This window comes from Helianthus annuus, chromosome 10 (assembly GCF_002127325.2).
Source record: "Helianthus annuus cultivar XRQ/B chromosome 10, HanXRQr2.0-SUNRISE, whole genome shotgun sequence".
Taxonomy (NCBI): domain Eukaryota; kingdom Viridiplantae; phylum Streptophyta; class Magnoliopsida; order Asterales; family Asteraceae; genus Helianthus; species Helianthus annuus.
Window position 1 is genome coordinate 18,980,723 of NC_035442.2, and position 11,582 is coordinate 18,992,304.

At 33.8% G+C, this 11,582-nt stretch overlaps 1 protein-coding gene across 1 annotated transcript; it reads right to left on the reverse strand.

Annotated features, from left to right (window-relative positions):
• Window positions 1–3,302: 3,302 nt before the first annotated feature.
• On the reverse strand, window positions 3,303–10,611 carry LOC110884114 (ribosome-recycling factor, chloroplastic). The gene is made up of 11 exons (XM_022131785.2): window positions 10,383–10,611; window positions 10,227–10,305; window positions 6,993–7,062; window positions 6,798–6,893; window positions 5,664–5,761; window positions 5,302–5,413; window positions 4,439–4,480; window positions 4,301–4,357; window positions 4,165–4,215; window positions 3,630–3,686; window positions 3,303–3,565 (listed from the first exon to the last, which is right to left on the reverse strand). Exons 1-11 carry the CDS (start codon window positions 10,498–10,500, stop codon window positions 3,548–3,550), a joined length of 798 nt encoding a protein of 265 aa, XP_021987477.1. The 5' UTR covers window positions 10,501–10,611; the 3' UTR covers window positions 3,303–3,547.
• Window positions 10,612–11,582: the final 971 nt, after the last annotated feature.

The window sequence follows — 11,582 nt, forward strand, 5'->3', positions numbered from 1 at the left end:
AGGGGTCAAAACCGTTATAAAATGCAATCTCAGGGTCTGATATGTCAAAAGATTCTTTTTTGGACCGAAAGAGTTAAACTGCTTAAACCACATGGGCCAAACTAATAATTTACTCTATATATTATTTAAAAAACAAAACTACTATTCATACTCACTTTCTGTTTATATATATTAAATTTATATATATTAAATTAAATATATTTATATGATGTTCAAAAGTTTAGTTATATTAGGTGGTGCGATAAGGCTTTGGGACCAATAGGTCCTGGGTTCAATCCCCACAAGAGGGGGTTTTCTCATATTTATTGAGTTTCCTCCTGAATTGGTGTATAAGTATTATACCTAGTGGTGATGGATATAATCGGGTGGTTTCGTTGGTGGCACGATGATACTCCAGTGATTCATCAGTGATCCAAATATGTTGTTCAAAAAAAATAAAAATAATAAATGAAACACGTTGGTGTAATATAAAGAAATGCAAGAACGGATTGTTTGAAAAAAGTTTGTGGTGATACTTGTAAATGTTACTAACGTGTTGATTATGATAATACAAAAATGTAAGTACGGAAATGTTACTAACGTGTTGATGATAATATAAAAAATGTAAGAACGGATTGTTTGAAAAAAGTTTGTTGTGATACTTATAAATGTTACTAACATGTCAAAATAGTATATACTTAGGGATGTGGGTGACTTTTGAGTTTCTGCGCTATACTTTTTTTTTTTTTTTTGAATGGCCATATAAGTATAAAATATCTCAATAATAACACGAATTAAGGTGTTGAAAAATTTGCCGTTCAAAAAGAATAAATAACCCGCTAGTTTCATCATTATTAGAGATATTAAGGTGGTATGTACATGTGAAGATAAGACATATTATGACGTCGGTTAGATCAGTGAAAACCCTTGTTGTGATGGGAAGAAGAGGTAGAGGCATATTCAGATCCACATTAAATTAATATAAGCAGATTAAGCAGGATTTGCTTAACTTGCACCTCTATAAGGACATGGCCAATGATAGGACTTTGTTGCGTTAGATTAAAATTAAAGGCTTTTAGACGGAGGGTATATGTTTGTCTTAGCTTTACGCGTTTACCTACAATTGATGGTCTTTGCATGTTACCCTCATCTTGCCTTTGAGTCTCTATGATATTTTATTTGTACTATTATACTTTTCCACCATTTTTCGTTATTGGTAGTTTAGAGCATTCACGATGGAACCCCTATATGTTTGTGTGTGTTAGACTGATAGTTATGTTATAAGGAATGGTTGTGAATGTAGGAGAGAGAAAAATATTATTGTTCATCTGTAAATATACGGAAAACATTGTTCACCTTTATAAATTTTTTAATATTTTTTTAAAGTGGTTGTTAGTGGAGGGGAGAGAAAAGGTAATGATAAAAGTATAAAATAATTTTATTTAATTGAAAATGAGAGAGAAAAAATAGTGATTTTTAGCTACGTACTTAATATCCCGATATATCAGTGATATGTCTGTTATCGGTCCCCTACCGAGATATCGGTCATAATATCGGCGATATTGACCAATATATCACCGATATTCCCGATATTTGTATATTTCTTAGTTCTACCATTCGTCTTTCTTCTCATTGTTGGTATTAGTGTTTTAAGTCTTAATTGTTAGTTGTTACTGTTAAATGTTAATGTTTTAAGTCTTAGTCCGTTTCTACTTGCTATTACTGTTAGTGCTTTACAAGTTGCAAAAAGTCAATTTGTTAATGGTATGAAACTATACTGAATTGTTAGTATTAAATTGCTATGTTATAAATTTAGGATAATATTAAAATTACCGATATCCCACCACGATAACCTTAACCGATATTCGATATTTACCGCATTAACTACTTAGATTATAAATTTAATTATATAAATAAAAATAAAGATTCCAATTTTGTTTTATGTTGTTAAGATTCCATGTTCAGAACTTTACATTTCTAATAAACTTTTCAAGTAAAGATAGGGCCATGTTCATTGCCATGGAGAACTAGGTGTCTATCAAAAAGACATCTCTATTCTATTTGATAGATTTATAATTTGACTACATGCCACTCTCCATATAAAATAACGTATCAATAACTTTTCTATTCGTGAGATTTTATTTGGTATGGTTGTTAACTTGTTATCATAAAACTCGGCCCAATTAAAACAATGGATCTGTGACTTTTGAGGCCCATTTCAAATTCAAGGTGTACAGGTTTCTTCAACAACTCGGAAACACAAGCACAAAGCTTATTATGTGTATTGTGTAAAAAACTAAATATAATTAAAAATCAAATGAACCAATTTAAAAATAATAAATAAAAGAACACAAGAACATTTAAACTTTTTTTACACCTTATTTATTTTTTATAATAAAAATGATTAATATATATAATAAAATTACATAATATTATAATAATATGGATTCTGTTTTTTTAACTTAAGCAATTAAAGGGTTGTAAATATTTATAATATTTTAGACCAATTTATTTCCTTATTAAAAACCTATAAATAAGCAACATAAGTTAGTTGTAATTTTAGCTTTGGGAGTGTTTAAAAAAAAAATGGAATTTTCCTTTTTAACCCTAAAGTTTTAATCTTTGACAATTTATGTTTAAAGTTTTAATCTTTGTTAATTTAACCCCTTTGATTAATATGATTTTTCACTTCTAATTCAAAAGTTTCCATCTTTTACGATTTACCCACTTTGATTTTTTTAACTTTTAACTCAAAGCTTTTCATCTGTTGCAACTTTGGTCCCTTATACTTTTAATCTTTCGCGAAGTGTTGTAATCTTGGCTTTGAGGGTTTTTTCAAAGAAAAATGGTTATGCATATGGTTGTTGTAACCTTGGCTTTGGGGGTTTTTAAAAAAAAATAATTTTTTTTCTTTTCACCCAAAAGTATTTCATAAATTACTTTAACACAAAACTATTTGTTTTTTTTACTTTTAACCCTAAACTTTTTTATCTTTTACAATTTATCCTCACAACTTTTTTTACTTTCAACTTTGGTCCTTTATAATTTTCATTTTACGCAAATTTTTCGCTTTATGCTTCGTTCTAAATTTTATGACTTAACACATCGCAACATGCGTCTTTGGTTTAACGTTTTTACGTTTCCTTCTAAATTTTGCGAGTTAACACGACGCAACGTGTGTGTGGGGGTGAACGTTTTTACATCGTCTATTTTTTCCCATTTCACAGGTTCAACATAACGTGCGGGTCCTAAATCGACTTCGTTATAACTAAAGAATCCCCGCCGCATTGCGGCGGGTCGTAATTCTATTCTAGTTTCATAAATTACCAAACCAATCTGCAACCAGTTTTCATTACCTTCCACCAAAATCAAGCCAAACAAGTTCTCATAGAAAGAAGAATGCATTTGGGTTGTTCTTTGATTTTCAACCCATTACCCAACATGTACACACACAACATTTGATCATTGCAAAAAAGGATTACAACAAATACGGGCCGATAAACTTCACCTCGGGTTAGATGTGATCATCGAGATAACCCGTCACGTTTAACCTAATATGTATTCTTTGTCATACCGTAAGCAATTCCTGAAAACCAATATGTAAGTATAAATACTTATAAAAGCAAAAGAAAAATGATGCATAACAATACCTTCTCCTTCTGTTTAAAGATAGAGTCGATTTTCTTCATGTATTCATCGGTCACTTTCTGCAACACGTTATAATTGTATATAACAATACTATACTTTTAGGTTCATTTGTGAACAACCCCCGTGATAGTGAACTGTGTGAACTAATCCTAGCCCTTGATTTATCGATACACAAGTGTAAATCAATGGCCAGGATTTGATGATGATACAATTTGATGATGTAAATCAATGGCCAAGATTTATTCACTCAGTTCATAAATACACTAGTGTTCACTCTAAAACACTACCGTTTAATTGATTTTAACGTTATTTGGCCATTTTGGTCAGGGGCGGACCTACCTCTTTGGTAGGGGTAACCCCCGCTACCCCTTGGTCGGAAAAAATTTGGAAAAATTAGTGTAAATTTTGGAAAAATTTGACGTTTTTTCGATTTCGTTACGGCTTATTTATAACACGTTACCCCTTGGCCGGAATCCTAGATCCGCCACTGATTTTGGTATTGTTGAATTCAAATTGTGTTGTACCAAAACACAATACCTGCAAATCAGCCGATAAATCCTTTACATTGTCTTCCGAGAGTTTTTTCTCCTGTACAGCATAATCAACGACATTTGAAAATACAATAAAAAGGAAATTTTGTCACAAATGAGGAGTGTAAGTTTAAAGGTCAAACCTTTTCAAGTTTATCATAGGCTTTAATGGCATCTCTTCTTATGTTTCTGATTGCTACCTGCATAATGGATGAAGAAAATGCAATTTAATATTTTTTTTTTAAATAAACAAGACGTGCAAACCGCCTAATAAAGCCTACCTTCCCTTCCTCAGCCTGCTTTGCGACAACTTTCGACAGCTCCTGCAATTAAACGCACAGTTAAACTATATAAAGAATCAGAAACATGTTACGTTACAGGCATTAGAGGTGGCAATTTCAGTTCACTTTGATTGGGTCGAGTAGGGTTGTGTTTTTCCACAAACGGGTCAAATAAAAGACGTAGCTAAAAGAGCAACAGGCCAGATGGGCCAACAATATGACGACCATCCAAACTCTATTTAACGCATACATACGGCCTCCTAAATGTTTATTCGAAGATTTATAATGCCATTATAGTAAGGGAAATTGGATTTTAATAATCCCACCTAGAGGTGGTTGGCCACTGGCACTCCCACCTTTGAATATTACCACTAGCAGTCCCACCTTTTAAGTATTTTTCGCTCACTGCACCTACGTTAAAAAAAAACTTAACGGAGTTAAGTTTTTTTCCGAATTACAAATTGATGTTTCGAGGTAAGTTTTACATCAATCGACTCGTATCATCATCGTTCTGATTAAAAGCCCTAAAACATCGGTTTGAAATTCGGAAAAAAAAAAATTAACTCCGTTAAGTTTTTTTTAACGGAGGTGTAGTGAGGGAAAAATACTTAAAAGGTGGAACTGCCAGTGACCAACCACCTCTAGGTGGGATTATTAAAATCCAATTTCCCTTATTAAAAAGATTAATACAATGATTCTTTTTAGAATATTGGACAAAAAAGTTGTTTCCAATTGAACCCGCTTTGGCACGTACTCAAAAATCAAAATAACCTCTTTCGGTGTGTGACCTGGTTTTGACCCGTTACCCAACCTACCCGACACGTCAACCTTGACATCTTTAACAAGTATCATGAATGGAGCACCTTTCTTCTTTCTGACGTGAGTTGTGGAATGGATAACCGTATTACTTCACCATCATTACTTGGAGTCATACCAAGATCAGAGTTGACTATGGCCTTCTCAATAGCCTTTAAACTGAAAAAAGTCAAACACCATGCAACGTAAGATAACATTGATGCGGTCAAAGTATGCATTTTTAATGCTTATAGTATAGAAGAAAATGTGATAAGCTTAAAAAAGGTGAACCATCTTACAACTATTGATTTACTTATGAGCGAGTTGATACGGGTTTTGTTTTATCTTTAACAGGTAAATGGGTGATTTGATATTTTAGCTAGAAAGGAAACGGGTCAAATGGGTTGAACCAGTCAAACGGCTCATGTACCTAGACTTGTCATAAGGTTGCACTAAGAGAGAGCTCGAATCAGGAGTGCTGATTTGTGCAATGGTCTTCAAATTGACGGGTGAACCATAGTACTCCACCTACAGAGACACAAATCATAAAATAAAAAAAATGTAATAACAAGAGAGATTAACAACAAACAGAGCCCGTTTATTGTTATATTATAGAGGTGGCGATTTAGACCCATTTACTTATGAATGTGTCAATTTGGGTAGTAACTTATCTCAAACGAATCTATTAAATGCTTCCTAAGTCAATAAACTAGTCTATAATATGTTGACAATAATATGTTTAAAAAATAAAAAGATTAAAATGTCATTTTCGTCCCTGAGGTTTGGTCGCTTTTGCGACTTTCATCCAAAGGTTTGTTTTTCCGCATCTGGATCGAAAAGGTTTGAATTTTGAAATCTTGCCATTTTCATCCAACTTGTTAACTCCATCCATTTTTCTCTTCGTCTTTTTAGACATTTTTTGTGATGATTAAAGGGTTTGGGTGGGGAGAAAGTTAACAGAGGTGAATCTTCATTTCTTATAGTGTTTTTTATTTTAATAAAAATGTATAAAAAGACGGAAATGCCCCTCATTTAACAGAGAAAAATGGATGGAGGTAACGAGTTGGATGAAAATGGCAAGATTTTAAACCTTTTGGATCTGGATGCGGAAAAACAAACCTTTGGACGAAAGTCACAAAAGTGGCCAAACCTCAGGGACTAAAATGACGATTTACTCAAATAAATACTATAATCAATTTGTCTATTTGATCTTGATGTGGCAAAATGGGTGGGGAGGGTTAGTTGTGTAGCAGGCTCAGGCCAAACGCCAACATTGTAAGCGCTGGTCGAAAGTCAAAACTAGTTGGGTCGGCTTGGCCCGGCCTACAAGCACGTCTATCTATTTTACTTAAAAAATAATGCGCTATATATGATCACAAAAGCTTTAGTACTACCAGAAAACCTAACATTTTTCAATAAAGTGATTAAAAAGATTTCTATGACTTTGAATTGAATTCCAATCAGTTTAACCTGTTATAACCACTGACCCGTAACAGAACCGACAAAAAAAGCAGGGCATTTATAAGTAAACGGGTCAAAATTAACACCTACAAAAACATCTTACCTCAATTTTATCAAGCATTGCTGGATTTGATCGCCCCGTTCTTATAGAATTAAAACTTGATAGCATGCTGTCAATAGCCTTCTCCATCCTTTCTTTCTAAAGCACATCAAGTAATGAAAACGATAACGTTTGTTTCAACATAATCCTTAAAAATTACAAGGTTAAGGAATGCATAGAGTTCATTGATTAACTTACAGCACTCTTTTCGATCAGAGTTTTCTCAGCCTCGATTTCTTCAAGGGTGGCACACCTAATGGTTGCATTTCTGAGAAGAAAGTAGAAAACAATGCCACATTCACACTATTACTATCTAAATCAGTTATCAAAGGCGCGAAGCGCACTCTAGGCGCATAGGCACTAATTAGGGCCTAGGCGATAGGCGCAAATAAAGCGTGCGCCTGAGAAAAAAAAAGCGATAAGGTAGTAGATAATTCAGAAAATAAAAAACAGCTATTTGTAATTTATATATGTATTTATAATGTTAATTTTATACTTTTTATGTATAAATTAAAAAGTTTAAGGACCAAATGTAAACTACTGAAGGTACAGGGGGTTAAATGTTTAAATACACAAACAAGTTTTACACTTTTTAAGTAAAAAAATACAAGTTTTAGGGACTTAATATAAACTAGGGAAAGATAGAGGGGTTAAATGTTTAAATACCTAAACTTATTTAAAACCCTAAAAGCCTAACACACTCATGAACGCAGCCGCTCTCTTCTTCTTCTTCCCCCTTCTTCCTGGTTTCCGGCTGAAAGCAGCACCGTCGCCGGAATTAAATATGCATGGGATGAAATAAGCTGCGCTATTATTACCTAGGAACTATAAGCGCAATAAATGCGAGTCGCCCAGAAAAAGCGCCTAGGCGCCAAAAGCGCTCGCTTTTGATAACTATGATCTAAATCCACAAACATAATTTAAGGGATCAAAACCAGATTTTTATAATCTGACATTTCAAACTCTAAGTGGCAAAGTGACCTAACAACAACAACAACAACCATACCCAGTATAATCCCACCTATAGCAGAGCTATTGATAGGGTCTGGGGAGGGTAGGATGTAGGCAAGCCTTACCTCTATCCCAGGGATAGAGAGGCTGCTTCCAGTGAGACCCCCGGCTTTATAAACCATAATCAAGACATAAGCTTCTGGGACATTATATAAGCACACCACTACTAAAAAGGGGGGAATAAAAATGAACACATAAATGAATAAGTACGTGTTAGTAAATTACGACACCGGGACTATGTGAGAACTTATAAAAGCTATATCACACCTTATACAAACTGAAAAATTAAACTCATAAGACGAGAACCTAAACCAAAAACCAGGCCACAATCCTAAAAGTCCTTAACCTTAATCCTACGTCTCCACGAAGTTCTGTCCTCGACCATGTCCTCAGAGAGGTGCAAATCTAGCAAATCTTGCCTAATCCGCTCATCCCAAGTCATTTTCGGCCTGCCTCTACTCCTTCTTCCATCTACAGTGAGTGTTTCAACTATTCTACTCGGGTCTGTCGTCTGCCTCCTCCTGACATGCCCAAACCATCTCAATCTCCCCTCCCTTATCTTGTCTGAAATACTAGTGACTCCTAGTCTTTTCCTAAAAACCTCATTTCTTATCTTGTCCAACCTAGTATGCCCACACATCCATCTTAGCATCCTCATCTCCGCTACCTCTAGCTTTCGAGCATGCATTTTCTTGATGGCCCAACAATCTGTTCCGTATACGATAGAGGGTCTAATTGCAACCCTATAAAAGTGACCTAAATAACCTCCAATTCAAAACATGGTAATAAAAGGGTTTCACTGTTCACTATCAATTACACATAAACTTAATCATGCATGAATGACGAGTCTAACCGGCTAAATATCAATGGGAAGGTCGGTTTTGCGGGGTTGTTTGTTTAGACGTGAGTTTTCAAAGTGAGCATTGAAACCAAGGGCATAAAATCATAAATAATCTTAAAGTATAGTTTCTAGAAATATAGATAATTCTACATTTATCCTTAAATCATAGTCTTTCTACAGCTACTCCTTATCTGCATCTTACTGGTTTAACCTTATAAAACCACAAAATCATAATCACTTAACCCTAGGGCTGTAAACGAACCGAACCGAAGCAAACGGTTCACAAACACATATCGAACGAAAAATCCTGTCCGTGTTTGTTCAAAGATCTAACTTTCCAATGACTGAACATAATCTAAACAAAACAAACGACCATGAACAGACGTAAACAAACATATTACAAAACGTTCACAAACCCAATTAAACGAACACGACCTTTTTTTCATGTTCATTCATTTAAATAATCGAACAAAAACTCCCGTTCATTTATTAAACGAACGAACATAAACAAACTTCCCGCTGAACACTTTGCTGAACATTAGGTTACAAGACCAATGAGACTTCAACCCAGCCGCTAATGGCGAAGAGCGACAAATAGCGATAAGGTACCTATATGCTACATAGCGAATAGCGATAAATAGCGGACGGCTATTTTATAAATAGCAATACACTAGAAAAAAATGTAAAAATTTTACATGTATATTATATCAAAATACCCTAGTATATATGCTATTTTAAATGCATATTTAACAAAAACCTAAAAAGTAAAATCCAGCTATTTTGTAGCTATATTTAATTGCTATTTATATTTAAAAAAACAAAACAAAAATCATCAGTATTATCGCTACAACCCTAATAGCGAGCCTAGACCTATACGTTACGTAACGCTCGCTACTGACAACTATGAACCCAGGAAAACAATCAATTCATAATAACGGTTAATAAGAGGACATTCAATTTATATTAGAGTAAATTACTTTTTGAGTCCCTGTGTTTTAGTGGTTTTAACCACTTGAGTTCAAAATCAAAAAGTTTAACACCCTGAGTCCTTGACCGCTCATTTTATAATGTTTTGAGTCCAATTTTGTTCATTTTATAACGTTTTGAGTCCATTTTTGTTTAAAAATATTGGACTCTAAACGTTAAAAAATGGACCCAAAATGACTCAAAAGGTTACAAAAAAATCGTCTAGGGACTCAGGACGTTAAACATTTTGATTTTGGACTCAAATGGTTAAAACCACTAAAATACAAGGACTCAAAAAGTAATTTACTCTTTGTATTATTTAACTCTAAACACCATTTTCTCTAAACTTTGTTCATAATTTAACTCTTCAACCCTCCGTCCCTTTCTCTATCTTACTCACAAACACTTACTTTTATCGTTTTTTTCTCGATTTTACACACTCACAACAATATATATATAGAATAATATATACATTGATAAATAGTAAATAACTTTAGTTTAACATTTTTACCATAACACTTTCTCTATGGCTCAAATGTAGTGATTTTACCATTTTAACCCTATATAACAATTAATTAACAATAATAATAATATTCAATTGCAAAGAAACTTGCCTCTTTTGCGACACCGTTTTACCAACAACAGCACTCAATTTCACATAACTCACAGAAGAGCTCCACGACAACAAGTTTCCTGAACCAAACCCACAAACCATTCAACAATAACTTTGCAAAACAAATATAATCTTATTACTAAACAATTGAAATAACCTTGAAGAGATACGAGTGTTGTAGGGCGGTTTCGCAGCTTTGGGGTGATTTTAGGGCGTTGGTGAACGGAACGAACGGATGATGTAGCGGGTGATAATGATAACGAGTGCATCGCCATTTTTTTTGTCTGAAATGAAGTGAAAAGGTTGATTTTATGGGTTGGAGATCAATATTTGGTTGTAGATAAGAGGGTTTTGAAAGTAAATTTAGCCAGTCAAAATTTACAGAGGTCATTTATTTGTTTTCATCTTGTTTTGTTTCCACTGGTGGTGTTCGGTATGGGCTGGTTGGAGTTGGGCTTTGGGTTTTTGGGAGCTTTGGGTTTTTGGGCTTTGGAGGGTTTTTAACTTTTGAATGATGATTAAGTGTTGAACTAGTAAGAGGTCTAAATCATTAAGTGTTGTGCTTAATCGTTCAGAGATAAATGTCTGATCAATTCAGATTATAGGTCTTAACCATTCAGAGGCAAATGTCTGATCAATTCAGATTATAGGTCTTAACCATTCAAGGGCAAATGTCTTTGAACCATTCAGACATCTGCTCGAGAAACAAACAGACTGAATCATTAAGTGTTGAACTAGCAAGAGGCCTGAACCATTGAGAGCTAAACAAACAACCCCTAAATGTCGTATGCAGGTCGGGTTGATTCGGATTATGTATGAATATGATTTTAGATTTATATAGTGATGCTAATGACCTTACATTACATTGTCAAAATTGTTCTAGCTTGAGTCAGGGGTTTTACTACAGTAGGCCTTCGGCTAATGGTTTTCTCTGGAATGGTACCAGGCCAGGTCACTAACATCGTTTGCGTTCGCGGACGTAGATGACCTTTTGCTATTAGGTTTATTTGGATGATCAGTCATTTGTTAGTAGTTCAACAAAAAAAAATATATATATATAGCGATGTATTTTGGTGTTTGATAGTTGATACTGGTGAGTATAACTTGATGTGTCGTCTGGTTATTAATTTAGTAAAATATCTATTTTGTAATTTATTTCATATAATAGTTACAATTTAAATTAACTGGTTCGTTTCCCTTACACAATGTTGTGGAAACGCACCCCTGGATAGTAGTAGTGATGATAATAATAATAATAATAATAATAATAATAATAATAATAATAATAATAAATATTTTTTAATGTGGATCAACTATTCATTAATTAAAAGGGGATAATGTTGTAATTTGTGTTGGA